Source organism: Carcharhinus amblyrhynchos, chromosome 5 (assembly GCF_965287045.1).
Source record: "Carcharhinus amblyrhynchos chromosome 5, sCarAmb.v2.hapA, whole genome shotgun sequence".
NCBI lineage: Eukaryota > Metazoa > Chordata > Chondrichthyes > Carcharhiniformes > Carcharhinidae > Carcharhinus > Carcharhinus amblyrhynchos.
Window position 1 is genome coordinate 33595911 of NC_137328.1, and position 20751 is coordinate 33616661.

Sequence of the window (20751 nt, forward strand, 5' to 3'; positions counted from 1 at the left end):
TTGTCTGCCAATCACTGCACAGCCAACATGTGAAGAATGGTTATTTGGGGGAGATACTAAATGACCACTGCTTCCTATGCAGTCATACCCCATCAGCAACAGAAGAACTTGGAAAATATACAACAGAGAACAAAGAGCTTTCCTATTTCTAAGTAGCTAAATGAACCATATATAATGGTCATGTTACTCAGTAAAATCTTAGATCAGACTCCGGGTGCTGAAAAGGGCCAGGTTGAGAACTGAGTAGTGCAAAAGGGCAAGAACAAAACGGTAGAAAAGGATGAAGGAAATAAAAAGTTGCTTTAATTATTGGCTGTCTTAAGTCAGCAGAATTTTTTTGAAGAAATCCATTCACACTCTCAATCCAGTACTAAAAATATATAAGCATAAGTGGGTGAAAGCAGGATTGGGATTGGCTGCAATGCCAATACTTGAATAAGCCATTATTACTGGTTGTTTAAAAGATTTGGTATCTGAGCAAATTGCCAGTACAGATAGAAGGGAGAAGGAAGAAATATTAAATTTGACTATGGAGTAAAAAGTGATTTCCCCACAATTAAGCAGGGTGAAATGTGCAAAAGACAAAATCTGCAAAGGGATATACATAGTTTAAGTGAATGGGCAAGGGTCCAGCAGATGGAGTACAATGCTGGTAAACATCAGGTTATCCTCAACTCCTGTTGCTAGTTCTTATGTTCTTATAAGAGTTTTATTCCACTTGAGTGTGGTCATGATGTCTCAAGTGACAAGATATGATCTGCATTCCAAATTTTTTTTCAGAAAACTGCATCAACATTATGGTTCTGATGAAAAGCTGGCTGACAGGGGATCTCCTATCTAAATGAAGATTCCTCAGCCGTCTGCACCTTCCATCACCTATCCCGGTCAGACTACTCTGATGGTGGCATGGATCAAATCATTATATGCCTCCAACATCACCTCCTCCTTTGAGCATCTTATTTTGCACCCTTCTCACTTTTTTTTTAAAAAATGCTCATTCTTGACCATCCAAATACCGAGCCAAGTTTTTCACTTTTCATTGCTTTTCTCCCTCAGTCTGCAACAAGCGACTTCTCATTTTTGATGAGTTCAAACCTTCACCTCAATTGATTGTGCCTTCCTCCTCTAAATTTTCTACCCTCTTATTCTTCCTTCATATAGAATTTCCAACTCTAATTCATGGTCACGCCCTCAACCTTGCCACCCCACAAGGCCTCACTACTCCCATCGTGTCAATAACAGATAAGACTTTCTATGATTAATTTGTTGCACTGCTTTATATTCATATTCCCCTTCCTACTGTGCTTGCCTCTGGAAAAACTCTACCCAAGTCATTTACAACAGCACTTTAAAATTAACAACCTTTAACCCTTCATTCATCATGATATTGTTGCAGCTACTGAACTGTTAATTCACAACCTCGCCTCTACCTTTGATGCCCTGACCCGGTGAAAACCACTGCTCTTTTGCTCATTGGGATACATTTCCACTGGTTCTAATCTCCATGTCCCTGGAGTGCAGATACAGCAAACAAATGATTTGGCTATTATTCACCAAATCTACTTGGGTAACATGAAGCATTATTCAATCCCTTTGTCTTGTCAAAATTATGCATTATTCCTAATTGCAAACAATCGTAAGTATCTCTTCCCTAATGCAAATCATCTTCTTAAACCCTTCACCACTGCCACCGTATCCTCACCTTCCACAGAAAATGCAAGGAGCTCTGATTAAATTTGAAAACTGCCTCTGTTGCTTCCACTCTTTTCCTTAGCTCCAAGCCAAATTTTCCCAAAAGATTTGCATCCCTTCTAAACTAGCAAATGTTCAGTTTCTCGATTATTTCCCTTGCCATGTCCTCTCCAATCCTATCAGATTCACCTTCCAGCTGCTTCAAACCAATTCAACTAAACTGGCAACTATCCAATTTCTTTTGCATGCCTTGTTAGGTGTTGTCTCACTCCCCTTCAAATCAGCATTGTTCTATTCAAATTCCTGAGCCTTGACCCATCTGTCTTTGTAAACTAACACTCCATCTCCAACAGCCCCTTTCCGCTCTACGTGTTGTTTACTTCAAAATCTGTTGATTTTCCCAAAACTCCATATTTGAATTCTCCAATCAAATTACTCCCCTGCCACTGTTGAACCAGTCTTCAAAATCACAAACTATATGGGGGCAGCACAGTGGCAAGCGTTGCTGCCTCATTGCACCAGGGACCGGGTTCATTCTGGCCTCAGGTTACTGTCTGTGTGGAGCTTGCATATTGCCCCCCATGTCTGAGTGGGTTTGCTCTGGGTGCTCCAATTTCCTCCCACAATCCAAAGCTGTGTGTTAGGTTAATTGGCCATGCTAAATTAACCCTAATGTCAGGAGATTAGCAGGGTAAATATGAGCAGTTACGTGAATACAGCCTGGATGAGATTGTGGTCGGTGCAGACTCGATAGGCCAAATGGTCTCTTTCTGCACTGTCGGGATTCTATGAATCTATATCCAACATGTCAGTGGTAAACTATTCCCAACCTGCTTATGGCATGGTTCTTCTTCCCTGTTGCCTAGCTGTTTGGGTCTGTCCTCATCTGGTCCCTTTTTTTCCTATTCAGTCACAGCTAGAGAATCATCTACATAAGAACATAAGAAATAGGAGCAGGAGTAGGCCATCTAGCCCTTCGAGCCTGCCCCGCCATTCAATAAGATCATGGCTGATCTGTCGTGGCTCAGTTCCACATTCCCGCCCTCTCCCCATAACCCTTAATCCCCTCGCTTATCAAAAACCCATCAACCCGCGTCTTAAAAATATTTAGCGAGGCAGCCTCCACCACCTCGACGAGCAGAGAATTCCAGAGATTTACCACCCTTTGAGTGAAGAAGTTCCTCCTCAACTCCGTTCTAAACCGCCCCTCCTTTATCTTGAGGCTGTGCCCCTTTGTCCTACTGTCCTTTGAGCGGGAAGAGTCTCTCCACCACTATCCTATCCATCACATTCATCATCTTATACATCTCAATGAGATCTCCCCTCATTCTTCTAAACTCTAACGAGTACAAGCCTAGTTTATTCAGCCTCTCCTCATAGCTCAACCCCCTCAACTCCAGTATCAGCCTAGTAAACCTCCTCTGCACTCCCTCCAAGGCCAAAATATCCTTGTGTAAATACGGCGACCAAAACTGCACACAGTACTCCAGCTGCGGCCTCACCAATGCCCTGTACAGCCGCAGCAAGACCTCCCTACTTTTATATTCTATCCCCATCGCTATGAAGGCCAGCATCCCATTCGCCTTCCTGACCACCTGCTGCACCTGCAGGCTGGGTTTTTGCGACTCATGCACAAGGACCCCGAGGTCCCTCTGCACCGTCGCCTGCTGCAGTTTTTCGCCACGTAAGTAATAATCCTTCCTACCATTATTCCTACCAAAGTGGACCACCTCGCACTTGCCAACATTAAATTCCATTTGCCAGCTCCTGGCCCATTCGCCCAGCCTATCTAGATCCTTCTGCAGACTCTCCACACCCTCCGTGCAATTTGCCGTTCCCCCAATCTTGGTGTCATCAGCAAATTTCGACACCATACACTCGGTTCCCTCCTCCAGATCATCTATATAAATGGTAAATAGCTGAGGCCCCAGCACCGACCCCTGGGGCACTCCACTAGTCACCAACCGCCAATCTGAATAGCACCCATTGACCCCCACTCTCTGCCTCCTATTTGACAACCAATCCTCTATCCACGCTAACACCCTACCCCCAACTCCATGCCCCCTTACCTTCTGCAATAACCTCTTGTGAGGTACCTTGTCAAATGCCTTCTGAAAATCAAGACAGACCACGTCCACCGGCTCTCCTCTATCCACCGCCCTAGACACATCCTCATAGAACTCCAATAAATTTGTCAGACACGACTTCCCCTTAACGAAACCGTGCTGCATCTGCTCTATCAAGCAATTCCCCTCAAGATGCCTCGCTATTTCCTCCTTGATGACGGATTCTAACATTTTACCTACAACAGACGTTAAACTAACCGGCCTATAATTCCCTGCCTTTTGCCTGCCACCCTTCTTAAACAACGGCGTAACAGTAGCTGCTTTCCAATCTTCCAGCATTTCCCCGGAATCCAGCGACGTCTGGAAAATAACCACCAAGGCATCCACTATCACCTCCGCCATTTCTTTCAGAACCCTCGGATGCATTCCATCCGGTCCTGGGGACTTGTCCACAATCAGTTTCCCCCCAGCCTGTCGAGCACCACCTCTCTAGTAACAACGTCATTGAGACCCTCCACTCCTACCACCTTTCCATCGCTAACACCCAGCAAATTATTCACGTCTTCCTCCGTGAAGACCAAAACAAAAAAGTTATTCAAGACCTCAGCCATTTCCCCATCCCCTACCACTAAGTCCCCCTGCTCATCCTCTAAGGGTCCAACGTTCACCCTAGCCAGCCTCTTCCTTTTTATATATTTATAAAAACTCTTTGCTATCCTTATTTATATTAAGCGCTAGCCCAGCTTCATAGTTTCTCCTACCCTTCTTTATCAACTTCTTTGTCAATCTTTGTTGACATTTAAACCTCTCCCAATCCTCTTCTCGCCCACTACTCTTAGCTACTCTAAACGCCTCCGCTTTTAATTTAACACTTTTTCACCTCCTTCGTTATCCACAGCTTATTACCTCTCCTCCTACGGTCCTTTTTAACCATCGGAATAAATTTCTGCTGAGCACCAAGATCGATCTCCTTAAAGATCCTCCACTGCTCCTCAGGAGACCCACCTTGCAACGCACTCCCCCAGTCAACATTCGCCAATTCTGCTCTCATCCTACCGTACTCCCCTCTGTTCAAACAAAGGACACGTGTCCGGGAACCCACTTTCTCCTCCTCCAACTGCACCAGAAACTCCACCATACAACGATCACTCTCCCCAAGAGGATCCTTCACCACAAGGTCCCTAATTCTACCCGCCTCATTACATAACACCAGATCCAAGATAGCTCGCTCCCTCATCGGCTCCAACACACACTGTTCAAGGAAACTATCCTGGCAGCATTCCAAGAACTCCTCCTCAAGTCCACCGCGTCCAACATGAGTCGACCAATCAATATGTAGATTGAAATCCCCCATAATTACAGCCGTTCCATTCCTGCACGCTGCACTTATTTGCGCGTTAACAGCCCGCCCCACCTCCAGATCATTATCCGGGGGCCTATAGACGACACCCACCAGCGTCTTCCTCCCTTTGCTGTTCCTAATCTCCACCCACAACGATTCCACGTTCTGCTCCTTGGTTCCTATATCATCCCTTGCTACCACCCTGATGCTATCCTTAACCAGCAGAGCTACACAACCTCCCGCCCCCTCCCCAACCTTTTCCTCCCGCCTATCCTTCCTAAACACTTGATACCCCTGGACATTCAGCTCCCAGTCCCTGTCACCTTGCAGCCACGTCTCTAATGGCCACCAGATCATATCCATTTGTGCTGATCTACGCCACCAACTCATCCACTTTATTCTGAATACTTTGTGCATTCAGATAAAGCGCCTTCATCCCAGCCTTCACCTGGACCCTATTTGCCAGAACGCCACCAACCATACTCACGCCCCCTACTCCCTTTATTATTGGGACATCCTCGGCCTCCTCCCTTACCTGTACCATCTCCTTAACTTTAGACCCCTACAAACAATTATTTTTCTACCCATGCTCCGATACCTCTGCTACAATCTTTGATTTATCCTTGGGCCTCTCCTATTTACATAGGATTTACAGCACAAAGGCAGGCCATTTGGCCCAACAAGTCAATGTTAATGCTTAGATTCCACAGAAGTCTCCTCCTACACCATGTCAACTCTATTAGTATAGCATTTTATTCCTTTCCCCCTCATACTTATCTGATACCCCTTTATGTCATGTCTCTCAGCTATCCAATGTGATTGTAAGTTTCTAAATTCTCCTGTGCTTCCTACTGGATTTATTGGTTGCTAGCTTAACTTTATGACCACGACCCCCACAAATGGAAACATTTATGGCTGAATTTTCTTGTGGGTGCAGTGGCAATTTTTGGTACTGAAATGGCAAAATGAAATTTTTTTTTAAGAAAATACAACTTTTCTCCGTTTTCTCAAGCTGGTGCCATTTTCCTCTTGCTTTTCACGAGACAGGAATGCCTGGCAAGTGAAACACACCCATCCCCACTGACGTCAAGGTTCCCATTTTAAATGGGCAAAAATCTGATTGACTTCCACGTACTATTTTCGTCTGATGGTAGAGATTTGTGAAGGAAATGGAAAGCTTGCTTGGGAACATTCTGTAAACTAAGTGTAAAATGTTCTGACACCCTCAGTGTAACAATCAGATGCTGTATTATATTGAGACATATTTTAATGCAGTGATTCATCACAACGATCTGTTTTACAAAGGCAAATTTGACCCTTACATTTATCAGGATTGGGCATTTATTCACATGCATTGCAGCACTTTTCCGAGGGAGAAAGTACCATTATGTATTTAAAAAAATATAAAACAATGTCCTTTAATCCGATTTAACTGGATTGGCAGAACTGACTGTATTAAAGAAATCCTGCTTCTGAAGGCATTGAAAATGGTCTGCATCTGCTCCCCCGACACAGATTGACAAACACTACTTTGAAATGGAAATCTGTTCCATCAGTGGAACTGGAAGCTTTTGTTATGACAGCTGTTCTGTTATGAATGTTGTTGGATTCCAACAGTTCCTTATTGATGCAAGAACCTTTTAAACTTTTATAAGCCTATAATAACAAAATACATGGTTTCGTGATTGTTTAAAAACCTAAATACTCAATTAAAACATTTTTACCCTAGGGTTTTTTTTGTCCAATATCAGCAACAGAGAGTTTGAATTCAGGGGTTTCTTATATTGTTTCTATAATTTTAAAAAACAATTCCATGGCTATTGAAAGGTTTCCAAGAACTGTACAAACTGCGTACTGGGTGAGTGGCTATGAAGAATACGAAGTGGCATAGGGATATAGAGATAGCGTGGGGGCATAGAAATGGCATGGGGGATTCCGAGGAGCTTGGGAAAATGCGATAGGTGAGATTTAGAGGGTATTTTTAAACAAAGTTTGGGGCCGATTTGCTGTGCTGGGGGACCAAGATGGACCTTGTAACTGGCTTTCAAATGCAGCCACAATCCACATGCATTTCATCCCTACTCACAAAACACAACCCACCGGACTCACGTGAAAATGGAAAATTCCTGTTGTAGTCACACATGGATCAGGTGCTCATTTTGAAACACGCAAAAATGCCCGTAGTCCACATGAAAATTTGGTTCTGTTACTTTGTCTATATGTTCACAATTTTGAAAACTTCTATTAGATCACTATATAGCCTTTTATTTTCTAGAGGAATTGCAACCTGTTCCTTTAGCTTTCTTTATAATTATAAGTTGTGATATAATTCTTGGGAATTTTTTCTATCTCTCTCCTCCATGAAGACACTCCTTAAAACCTACATTTCTTGCCAATCTCCTGTCTTAACATCTTATGTGGACTGGTGTTAAATTTTGCTTGATAACATTCTTGTGAAATGTCTCGGAATATTTTACTGTGGTAAAGGCATTATCTAAATGCACAATGCTATTGCAGTGAGGAGCAAGGTAAGGCAGAGGTACGCTGTTCTAAATGAGTTGATGCTTTGAAGAAAAACACATACCTTAGCTCCATGCTTGTGAAGAACTTCGACAACATCATTGTGTGCCCTCTCTGCTGCCACATGGAGGGGTGTAAGAAAACTGCAAAAAATTTAACACATGACAAAACTTTAAATTATTGCATTTGTTGCCACTCAATAGATTCCTACTTCCATCATAAAAGTCGTCTTACAATATTTAATATATATTCCCTGAAGCTTTTTAGGGATATCAGTATAAATTTTAATTTCTTACAAGACACTACTTCAAGTTACAAGGAGCATTTAATGCTGCAAAGCTTAACTACGTAAAAGGCAACAATAAGTTATGGTACAGGTTGTTTCTCAAACAGAAATTTACCAAGTTAATCTTATGATACATTGTGAGTGTATTTCGTTAGTATAAACCTCAGAGGTTTACAACCAGTTTCTTCACATGGTTAACTTATGGATCAAGCTTATAACCTGCTACTTTCCAAGGTCACTCTCAAGGATCACATATTTATAATCAGATCTTTTACCTAGTGACCCTCAAGGACTTTCTCCATCAATTTCAAGTTATGAAATCTGATATGGCTTTACAATGATTTGAAAATAATCTTTGAATAACAAAAAACACTTACTCTTTATTTTTCTCATTGACATTTGCTCCTTTTCTCAAAAGCAGTTCCGTTACCTGCTTGCGCTTGGGATGTTGCGAAGCCACAGCACAATGCTGAAAAAGGAATTCAGAGATTAAGTTCCAGATTCTATTGAGTTCAACTAATATAGAGAATGTGGACTGTCTTCATCATATTAAGTACATCTGTTGATTTAACTTGTAATAAAACATTTCTGCTCTCTGTTGTGTTTGTGAGGGCTGCAACTTGTGAAAGCTGAATGGCTCCTCAAAGGAAAGAAAGACACAATGAAAACAGGGTGTAAATTGACAGCACAAACAACCTTGATTCAAAGGCATGGATAGCCCAACTAAATGGATGAACATCATTTAATTAATTTTAAACTCATTCAGTTCCTGATCAGTAAATTAGTTAGGGTTACGCAAGGATATTTTGGCCTTGGAGGGAGTGCAGAGGAGGTTTACTAGGCTGATGCCGGAGTTGAGGGGGTTGAGCTATGAGGAGAGGCTGAATAAATTAGGCTTGTACTCGTTAGAGTTGAGGAGAATGAGGGGAGATCTCATTGAGACGTATAAGATGATGAATGGGATGGATAGGATAGAGGTGGAGAGACTCTTCCCGCTCAGAAAGGATAGCAGGACTAGGGGGCACAGCCTCAAGATAAAGGGGGGGCGGTGTAGAACAGAGTTGAGGAGGAACTTCTTCACTCAAAGGGTGGTGAATCTCTGGAATTCTCTGCCCGTTGAAGTGGTGGAGGCTACCTCGCTAAATATTTTTAAGGCGCGGGTTGATGGGTTTTTGATAAGAGAGGGGATTAAGGGTTATGGGGAGAGGGCGGGAATGTGGAACTGAGCCACGACAGATCAGCCATGATCTTATTGAATGGCGGGGCAGGCTCGAAGGGCTAGTTGGCCTACTCCTGCTCCTATTTCTTATGTTATGTTCTTATGTTTCCTTTTTTCCCATTAGAAGGTTAAGGTTAAAATTCTTGCTCCTTCTGCTGAAACATTTGGAACACAAGATTACTTACTTCAGATATTTAATTTATTAAGGCTGAACATCACTCCAAAATAAGTTCCATTTTCATTTTATTAGGTTGGCATGGGGAAAGTTGAAAAGAATAATCACACTTGGACACTAATGACATAGGCAAAATGCGAACTGAGGATCTGGAGAGGGAGTATGAAAAGCTGGGAATGGAATTAAAAAGCAGAACCGACAAGGTGGTTATCTCTGGATTACTACCTGAAACGCGTGCAGATGGGCATAGGGTAGATAGGATTAAAGGTGAATAGGCGGCTCAGGGATTGGTGTGGGAGGAATGGTTTTGAATTTATGGGGCATTGGCACCAGTATTGGGGCAGGTGGGACCTGTTCAGGTGGGATGGTGTTGGTCTGAACCGTGCTGGGACCAGAGTCCTGGCGAATCGTATAACTAGGACTGTGGATAGGGCTTTAAACTAATTAGGACGGGGGTGGGGGGTGGCGCGCACGAGGGTAGGTGAAATTACAGTGTCTAAAGTAAAGGAGAGGGTACAGGTACGGGAAGAGGTCGAGGATGTCCCAATAATAAAGGGAGTAGGGGGCATGAGTAAGGTTGGGTAGCGTTCCTTCAAATAGGGTCCAGATGAAGGCTGGGATGAAGACACTTTATCTGAATGCACGAAACATTCAGAACAAAGTGAACGAGCTGGTGGCGTAGATCAGCACAAATGGATATGATCTGGTGGCCATTACAGAGACGTGGTTGCAAGGTGACAGGGACTGGAAGCTGAATGTCCAGGGGTATCAAGTGTTTAGGAAGGATAGATGGGAGGAAAAAGGGGGAGGGGTAGCTCTGCTGATTAAGGATAGTATCACGGTGGTAGTAAGGAAAGATATAGGCAACAAAGAGCAGAACGTGGAATCGTTGTGGGTGGAGATTAGGAACAGCAAGAGGAGGAAGACGCTGGTGGGTGTGGTCTATAGGCCCCCAAATAATGACCTGGAGGTGGGGTGGGCTATAAACGCGCAAATAAATGATGCGTGCAGGAATGGAAAGGCGATAATTATGGGGGATTTCAATCTACATATTGATCGGTCGACCCATGTTGGACGCGGTGGGCTTGAGGAGGAGTTCTTGGAATGCTGCCGGGATAGTTTCCTTGAACAGTGCGTGCTGGAGCCGACGAGGGAGCGAGCTATCTTAGATCTGGTGTTATGTAATGAGGCAGGTAGAATTAGGGACTTTGTTGTGAGGGATCCGCTTGGGAGTGATCATTGTATGGTGGAGTTTTTGATGCAGATGGAGGATGAGAAAGTAGGATCCCGGGCCTGTGTCCTTTGTCTGAACAGAGGGGAGTACGATAGGATGAGAGAGGAATTGGCGAATGTAGATTGGGGGCGCAGATTGGGAGGCAGGTCTGCTGAGGAACAGTGAAGGATCTTTAAGGAGATCTTTCTTGGTGCTCAGCAGAAATTTATTCCGATGGTAAAGAAGGATCGTAGGAGAAGAGATAATCAGCCGTGGATAACGAAGGAGGTAAAGGAGAGTATTAAATTAGAAGCTGATGCGTTTAGAGTGGCTAAAAGTAGTGGGCGAGTAGAGGATTGGGAGAGGTTTAAATATCAACAAAGAATGACGAAGAAGTTGATAAAGAAAGGAAGGATGGACTATGAATCTAGGCTAGCGCTAAATATAAAAAAGGATAGTAAGAGTTTTTATAAATATATGAAGAGGAGGAGGCTGGCTAGGGTGAATGTTGGACCCTTACAGGATGAGAGGGGGGATTTAGTGGTGGGGGATGAGGAAATGGCTGAGGCCTTGAATAAGTTTTTTGCTTCCGTCTTCACGGAGGAGGACGCAAATAGTTTACTGGGTGTTAATGATGGAAAGATGGTAGGAGTTGAGGGCCTGAATGAGATCATTGTCACTAGAGAGGTAGTGCTCGACAGACTAGTGGGGCTAATGGTGGACAAGTCCCCAGGACCGGATGGAATGCGTCCCAGGGTTCTGAAGGAAATGGCGGAGGTGATAGTGGATGCCTTAGTGATTATTTTCCAAACCTCGCTGGATTCCGGGGAAGTGCCAGAAGACTGGAAAACAGCTAAGGTTATGCCGCTGTTTAAAAAGGGTAGCAGGCAAAAGGCAGGGAATTATAGGCCGGTTAGTTTAACGTCTGTTGTAGGAAAAATGCTTGAATCCGTCATCAAAGAGGAAATAGTGAGGCATCTTGAGAAGAATTGTTTGATAGAGCAAACGCAGCACAGATTCATTAAGGGGAAGTCGCGTCTGACGAATTTATTGGAATTCTATGAGGATGTGTCCAGTGCGGTGGGCGGAGGGGAACCGGTGGATGTGGTGTTTCTCGATTTTCAGAAGGCGTTTGATAAGGTGCCGCACAAAAGGTTGTTACAGAAGGTTAGGGGGCATGGAGTTGGGGGTAAGGTGTTAGCGTGGATAGGGGATTGGTTGTCAAATAGGAGGCAGAGACTGGGTGTCAATGGGTGCTATTCGGATTGGCGGTTGGTGACTAGTGGAGTGCCCCAGGGATCGGTGCTGGGGCCTCAGCTATTTACCATTTATATAGATGATCTGGAGGAGGGAGCTGAGTGTAAGGTGTCGAAATTTGCTGATGACACAAGGATAAGTGGAACAGCAAATTGTGCAGAGGGTGTAGAAAGTCTGCAGAGGGATCTAGATAGGCTGAGCGAGTGGGTGAGGACCTGGCAGATGGAATACAATGTTGGCAAGTGTGAGGTTATCCACTTTGGCAGGAATAATAGTAGGAAGGACTACCACTTACAGGGCGAAAAGCTGCAGCATGCTACGCTGCAGAGGGGCCTGGGGGTCCTAGTGCATGAGTCGCAAAAACCCAGCCTACAGGTGCAGCAGGTGATCAGGAAGGCAAATGGGATGCTGGCCTTCATAGCGAGGGGGATTGAATATAAAAGTAGGGAGGTCTTGCTGCAACTGTACAGGGCACTGGTGAGGCCGCAGCTGGAGTACTGTGTGCAGTTTTGGTCGCCGCACTTGTGCAAGGATATTTTGGCCTTGGAGGGAGTGCAGAGGAGGTTCACTAGGCTGACACCGGAGTTGAGGGGGTTGAGCTATGAAGAGAGGCTGAATAGACGGGGCTTGTACTCGTTGGAGTTTAGAAGGATGAGGGGAGATTTTATTGAGACATATAAGATGATGAAAGGGATGGATAGGCTAGAGGTGGAGAGGTTCTTCCCGCTCAGAAAAGACAGCAGGACTAGAGGGCACAGCCTCAAGGTAAGGGGGGTGCAGTTTAGAACAGAGTTGAGGAGGAACTTCTTCACTCAAAGGGTGGTGAATCTCTGGAATTCTCTGCCCGTTGAAGTGGTGGAGGCTACCTCGCTAAATATATTTAAGACGCGGGTAGATAGGTTTTTGGTAGGCAAGGGAATTAAGGGTTATGGGGAGAAAGTGGGAAAGTGGAATGAGCCACTTCAGATCAGCCATGATCTTACTGAATGGCAGGGCAGGCTCGAAGGGCTAGATGGCCTACTCCTGCTCCTATTTCTTATGTTCTTATGTTCTTAATGTTCTTATGTAACCCAACAGTTTTGCACAACATGCAGTCATTTTCACCTTGTAACCTTTGACAGTTTGGCCGTTGACTGTGGACTGTTCCCCCAATGAGATAGCACTGATTATGTCAAACATACAGTATAAAATGGAGGAATCTGAGCAGTTCCAAACAACTTTACGTAGGTTGAAATGAGAAGAAGGGTTAGTCCGATGGGAGTTTTGTATGTAGAGGCTTAAATTTGTTTGAGCTTAAACATGAAACCTATGTCTTCTTGATGCGCCAAATGATAGTGAAGGTTAGGAGAGCCAATCCTGTGCCAGTAAGGAGTGCTGTGGATAACTGTCATAGATTCAGGCTGGATCTCATGAATTCATACTAATGTAAAATGGAGTGAGATGGTGGGTGGGAGAGTTGTAGTGGAAACTAATATGCCATTCCCATGTCAAAAGGAAGAACAAGACATCTAGAGCTACTACTCAGCTATCCCACTACTGCACAGTAATTTCAGTATCCCCCTATTCTACAAAGTAACATTATGGTATGTTTCAATCAACAACAATAAAATGAGATGGAGTAATCTTTTCTTTCTTCAAATGGAGAGTCCACAAGAACATACGGATGGGTTCTCTACTGAGGGTATCTAATATGAAGTTGGATATCCCGTGCAAGATGCTGATCATAAAATGTCTAAGCATCCTTATAAGTAAACTATCCTGCCCATCAACAGCAGTGATGCAAATAATGAGGGTTTGGTACAGTGCTGAATGATTATGTAGCAATGCAGACATGAAGTTGGCGAAAGAACACAGTACTGATTAAATGCTTGTCCCTGGAGGGCCAGGAGTCAGTACCAGCATCACTGCTATAGCAGCACTCGTACAGAAAAGATTTGGGCTTGGGTGTACCCAAATTTATAGGAGACACAAGAAAACATGTTTGATAAAAAGGACTATAAACTACATCGGAGGAGTTAGGCACACCCTTAGATTTGATAGCTTAGGGCAACATGGTGGCACAGTGGTTAGCACAGATGCCTCACAGTTCCAGGGACCCAGGTTCAATTTCAGCTTTGGGTGATTGTGTGGAGTTTGCACATTCTCCCTGTGTCTGCATCGGTTTCCTCTGGGTGCTCCGATTTCATCTCAGTTCCAAGATGTGTAGGTTTGATGGATTAGCCATGTGTGCATTTATGGGGATAAGACAGGGGAGGGAGGGGGCCAGGGTAAGACAGTCTGTCAGACAGTTCATTAAAACTCAATGGACCGAATGGCCTCTTCTGCGCTGTAGGAATTCTATGACAGATAAATGTCAAATGAAATATAATGCAGCAAAATTTGACGTGATGTGTTTTATAAGAATAAAGAGGCTATATATACCAAGTTATAAAGCTTTAAAGATAGAGTTTGCTGATGCTGCAAATGCAGAAGGCACACGTTTTGGATGGCTTACAAATTTTGCACATGCATGGAAAAAAGGAACTACTGACTCAAATTTACATTATCAAGCAGTATACAATAAAATGCCTTATTTCAAATTATTAAAGCTGGAGAAGTTAATGTTTAGTGGATTTTGAAATTCTATTTCTTTTCCCAACAACTTGCATTTATTTTAGTGGAATGAGGAAAATGCTTGAAGAAACTATGTTTTTGATTAACCAACTGAATCCCAGAGAAGGAAACTGTTACATTTGGACAAAACAGAAGTTTTACTTCCAAATGGAAAGGCAGAAGAATCATGCAGTGAGGCAGAAGAGTCAGCCGGTTGGTGGGTGGTTTGACAGTGCAAACAGAAGGCAGGCTAGTGGAGACAGGTGACACCTCAAGCAGCAGGTACTGAGCGACATCACTATGAATAGGCATCACCAGTTTACTGACGTGAACAGCAATGCACGTGCCGGTGGATCGAATGCAAGCCAAGCATGCATGCGACACTGATCATAGCACTGGGAAGGTCAGCAGCAGGAGATACAGGAAACTTTAAAAGGGGCACAGAAGTGGAGAATTAGTAGTTTAGACACACCAAACTTGAAAAAAATGGGAAGACAGGCTATAACAAAGTATATGAGATTATGGGTTTTATAAATTGGGGCAAAAAGTGAAAACCAGATAGTGATGCTAAATCAAAATGAACCACTAGCTAGGTTGCAGAATTCCTCATTTCGAGAGGATGTCAAGGCCATGGAGAGGAATTCCTAAGATGATACAAGAAGTATGGGGTGTTGTAATGAAGAGAGGCTAGAGAACTGGCTCATGGGAGCAGAGTGCGCTCAGATGAGATTTTATGCAAGTTTGAAATATTGAAGGCCACCAATAAAATAGGGGTGAAGTTGGATGGCATAGATTGAAGATCATTAGAACATTAGTCCTCGTGTTTCGATTCTGCCTGAAGTTGAATGAATAATAACTTTTAAAGGGAAGTGAGTCAATATTTGAGAAAGGAAGTTTTAGAATATACGGGCAAGGACATGGGGATGGTATTAAGTAGTCAGGTCTTTTGGAGATGTCAAGTAAGATGGGCTGAACTGAGAATCCTGTGCTGTAAAAATTGAACATTTTGTGTGCAATTCTTTTCTGAATTAAAATATTAAAACTAGTTTTTGTAATAATTAAGCATAGAAATTCAGATCATTACCAGTGGAGTTTCATGGGTCTGCGGATGCTTGAAATTTATTATCTCTAAAGCAAGACTCTTTTTCACTTTTGCCAAATCTGCTTCCTTGGCAGCTTGCAGTAACGAATGTCCTTTAAACTCATCTGTTCAAAAGAAAAGGCAGTTTTCAGTATTAATTTTTAATGATTTTCTAAGATAAAAAGTTATATTATTGCTTTTAAATAATTTATTAAAGAATATATATTAATATATTAAAGAATATGCAGCATATAGACAGGGGAAAATGATCAATTTCTACAGCGCTAGATGGCTCGATGTAAAATTTCTAATACTATGGATTAGAATTCCTCTGCGACATTTATCAATCTATCCAAAGACGAGACAACAATAGGGTGTTTAAATAATATTAATACAGGCTTCAGAATTATGGTACAAGTAAACGGAAAACATAAAACTGCTCTCGTAATTAGAAAAAGTACAGCTGAAAACTTTGAAAATCTGTTAAGGACTTATAAATTGGAATAATAAAAGCTGAAATAAATCATGTGCATGCTATTTTGATTGTAAAATATCAAATATGGACAAAATATTCTCAAGAAGAACAATAAACACTTAGCAGAAGCAGCATGTGGGTTATTGTGTGCAGTTTTGATAACATCTAAATTAGCTGTTTATATTAATTTTTTGGATGAGTGAGATTTACGTTCGTAAATAGTTTAAATAATAGTATGATCAGATAGAAAACATTGCAGCTATGATCTCAGGAGTACAGAAATGTTTAGGGTGGAAAAAATTAAAATAATTAGCTTGTATGCCCAGTGAGGCAAATTTTAAAATGCACATAGAAACTCAAATAATTTGCAAGCTGCAATTGTGTTGTCTTAAATTTTCCATCCCTTTCTCAGTGGGACAGTGCACTTGGTCATTCTTTTCCCCTCTTTCCAGTTCATTTCTGTTTAACCCATGAGGACAAAGGCACATACACCAACTCTATTCCCATTTACTACGAGACAAATCCAATCCTGCCATTATTGCCCTATAAGTCAACTCTCAATCTCAGCAAAGTGATGGAGGGTGTCATGACAATATCATCAAGTAGCACTCGCTCAGCAATAAACTGCTCACCAAAAATTTACTCATGAATGCTCAGTTTGAGTTTTGCCAGGACCACCTGGCTCAAGTTCATTACAGCCTTGGTCCAAACACGGAAATAAGAGCTGAACTCTACAGGTAAGATGATGGGAACTGCCCTTGAATCAAGACAGCATTTGACAAAGAGTGACATCAAGGAGCATAACTACAGTCGGTGGGAACCAGGGGAAAATTGGCTGGATTCAAAGGAAAATAATCGGGGTTGTTGCAGTTCAATCATTTAGGTTCCAAAACATCACTGTAGGAGTTCTTCAGGGTAGCGTCCTAGGCCCAAGCAGTGCAGAAAGAGGCCATTCAACCTATCAAGTCTGCAGCAACAATAATCCCACCCAGGCCCTATCCCCATAACCCCACATATTTACCCTGCTAATTCCCTGACAGTAAGGAACAATTTCGCATGGGCAATCAACCAAACCATCTTCAGCTGTTTCATCAATGACCTCTTCTCCACTGTAAAGTCAGGAATGAGAATGTTCACTGATGAATGCAAAGTGTTCAGTAACATTCACGATGCCACAGGTACTGAAGGAGTCAATGTCTCAATGCAGCAGAGCAGGGCAATACTTACTTCTGACAATGACATTACCATTGTTGAATCCTCAACATCCTGGGGTTACCAGTGATCAGAAACTAAACCATGCCAGCAATATAAATACTTGGCCATAAGGTCTGTGGAGTGGCGAGTGAAAATTACGATCAGAGGGAGGTGGTCAGGTGGTTAGTGGGATGGTCAGTGAGGGTAGTCAGGAGAGGGGTGGTCAGGTGATAGGTTATCAGTTTGTGGTAGAGGAGAATCAGGTGATCAGTGAGGGTTTTGGGCAGTGACGGTAGTTGAGGGTGGGAAGGGTGGCCAGTCGAAAGGGTAGTCAGGGTATTGGGGGCCAGTACTACAGTCACCCTGGAGCTAGAAGCGGTTTTAATTCTTCTTGCCTATCTTGAGTACCTGTTCTTGGAAGCAGGCATAACCATCCAAAAACTGCAATCTAAATTAGAGTATTAGGTGGTTCCCACCAGTTCAGGGCGTTTACCCAACAGAAATTTGAACTTCCCGGGCAATTACCATGCAACCCTTACATGGGGACCTCTTTGGGAGGGGCTTCCTGATGTGTGCAGCACACCTTTGGGGTAACTCCCCGGGTACAATGCCCCGAAGATCAGAAATAATGGGTGAATTCCAAGGGCTTGGAATTCTGTGGCAAGTAACTCCTTCACCAGACTCCCCAAAGCCTGTACACCATTTACAAATCATGTCAAGAGAATGAAGAAATATTCTTCACTTGCTTGCATGAATGCAGCTCCAACAACACTCAAAAAGCTCAATATCTTTCAGGCCAAAGAAGTCCACTTGATCAGCACTCCATCTACTATCTTCAATGTTCACTCACCACCTTCATCACACATTGGCAGCAGTTCACCTAGGCTCGTTTAACACTCAAAACAGCTACCATCCAGCAGGACAAGGACAGCAGACTCACAGGCACACCAGTAGCCCCTCGAAACCACACACCATCCTGATGTAGAATTATATTGTCGTTTCTTCACTGTCGCTGGGTCAAAAGCTTGGAACTATCGCCCCATTTGAGAAGATGTATCTACACACCAGATGAACTACTATGGTTCAAAAGGCAGTTATGACCACCTTTTCAAGAGAAATTAGGGAACAACACCAAAATTGATCTTGCAAGCAACTCTCACACCCTACAACTGATGTGGTAAGAAATCCAGAATTTTCTTTTGTCATTTTAAAAAAAACTGACTTTCTGCTGAACCATAAAAGATGGTTACTATTCACTTCAAGGATTCATGCATTGTTATCTCCAACCAGAAACTGATAGGACCTGGACCCTACCACAAAAGGAAACATCCTCTGGTCTTTGACTTCTTGGACTCTGGAAATCACATGAATTAAGATTTATTTCTGTAGTTCTCATACTGTAACTCCTTTTATCTATCCCCTCCCCCTTTACTGAGTGTGTTTGGAGATTATGGACACTCTTCCCCCGTATTTTTTTTTGCATGTGAAATAAACACACTGAGTTAATCATAACTCAAGTTTACGGCAGATTATTTAGAAATTGGATCATGCAAACCGCAGGATTGGGAAATCACACCACAGCATAAAAAATCCAAAACATCTTGTGTTTACGGACAGGTGCTGAGAGGAAATAGTTACAGTTTGCCTGTCTCTCCTGTCCGCTACAAATGAACAGTAAAATAACAAGAATTTTAAATACTGCAACTAGTTTAATTAACAAGATCGTTCATTGCAGTAAAATCTGTGTACAGTCCTGATACTTACAGGCAAGCCTCTCTTTTAATTCTGGAGTGGGAGCCATATCCATGGCACTCTTACCATGGCAGTTAACTAGAGTGGGGTCCGCACCATGGCTTAAAAGAAGTGAACAGACTTCCACTCTGTTCTTGGATGCAGCTTCATGGAGGGGCGTGAACTGCCAGAGATCCATGGCATTTACACAGGCTCCATGCTAAAAGAAAAGACACAAATCTAATTACATCTACAACCCTTCACTATTATAACTAATACAACATCTAACAGTTATTTTGTTTGGTGTCGTCATATAATGTTATTGTGCTGTTCTTATAATTTACAAAATTCAGTGTGACACTAGTCACTGATCCAGTTTATGCTGCAAATGACTATGCGCACTGTTGCAAATAGATTTTCCATTAAAACAAAAGCAAATTCAGATGTCTTTTGAAATAGAAAATACACCAACTTTTCTTTAGCTAGCAGATCCCAGTACTGTATACATGAGGAAAAAGCAGATGCACCTACTTCACTGCTTAATAAGTTAAACAAAAGCACAAATGAAGTTCTAAATATGTCAATACACCAGCAACTTAATATTTATAATTTGAAGTCAAAAACAAATATGGTTCTTCTTACCTTGAGCAGCAGTTCAGTGACCTCGTAATGGCCATATGAGCAAGCATTATGAAGAGGAACAAGGCCACTTAGGAGAGAAAACAGAAGTCAGTGGAATGATTTTACATATTAAAAGATATAAACTAATGCACATTAACTCAATTTTTTTTGTAAACTCTCATTGATGTGTTTAATTAGGCAAAGGAATTCAATTTAATCACTGATCCCCACCATCCAACTTGCTCCTTATCCCTCTTCTACTGAGGCAGAAACCTACGATGCTGGTAGCTCTCAGATATCTCACTCACAGGTCACAGCTCATGCGAATCTTGGACAGTCAAGGCTGGCAGGTTAGCCAACCATTTCAATTTGGGGGAGTGGGAGGTTTTGTTGGGAGGTGGGGCAGGGCACAATGAAGGTGGCATTGTAATTGGAAATCAAGAAATGACACAATTACTAAATAGCTACTTAGTATCAGTCATTACAGCAGAGGATCAGAATACAATAGCAGTAATAGATCATTTGGCCCTTCACGTCTACACCAGCTCTCTTCAACAGCAATGATGAGACCCACTCCCATGTCCTTTCCATATAGCCTTGACATTTTTTTGTTGCTTCAGATCATTTCCAATTTACTATTAAATAAATATGATTGAATCTCCCTTCACAGGACATTCCAGATCCTAACCACATGCTGCATGAGAAGTATTTATTTTGTGTCACCTTATATCAGTGTCCTCTGGTCTTTACTCCCTTCTGCCAATGAGATCAGTTTCTTTTTATTTAGTCTGTCTAGACTCAATTTTGAACATCTCTATCAAATCTCCTCTGAACTTTCTCAGCCCAATGATATGCAGGTTAGGTTGACTGGCCATGCTAAATTGACCCTAAATTGTCAGGCATTTAACAGGGTAAATATGAGTTTGCTGGAATAGGGTCTGGATGGGATTGTGGTCGATGCAGACTTAATGGGTTGAATGGCCTCCTTCTGCACTGCAGGGATTTCTCCAAGGAAACCGCTTTAGCTTCTCCAATCTATCCAGGTAACCAAATATTCATCCTTGGAATCATTCTCAATTTTTTCTGTACTTTTGCTGTTGCCTTCACATCTGTTTTGAAGTGTAGCACCCAAAATTGGACACAATACTCCGGTTGAGCCTCAATCAATTTTGCATAGCTGTTTACCATAACTTCCTTGCTTTTAAACTCTATGTCCTTATTTATAAAATGAAGGATCCCAACTTGCCCTACCACTTAAAAGTAAAGCTTATTTATTAGACAAGTAAG

The 20751-nt window shown here is 42.5% G+C and overlaps 1 protein-coding gene across 2 annotated transcripts in view; it reads right to left on the bottom strand.

Moving 5' to 3' along the window:
* tnksa (tankyrase, TRF1-interacting ankyrin-related ADP-ribose polymerase a) overlaps positions 1–20751 on the bottom strand; it is a 162360-nt gene that overhangs the window by 33473 nt on the left and 108136 nt on the right. For both annotated transcript variants that reach the window (XM_080188601.1, XM_080188600.1), the window contains 5 exons: positions 19486–19552; positions 18877–19063; positions 15447–15568; positions 8284–8375; positions 7685–7763 (listed from right to left, as the gene is read on the bottom strand). In XM_080188601.1, the coding sequence (XP_080044727.1) occupies positions 7685–7763; positions 8284–8375; positions 15447–15568; positions 18877–19063; positions 19486–19552 (547 nt within the window). The remainder of the gene's footprint in view (positions 1–7684; positions 7764–8283; positions 8376–15446; positions 15569–18876; positions 19064–19485; positions 19553–20751) is intronic.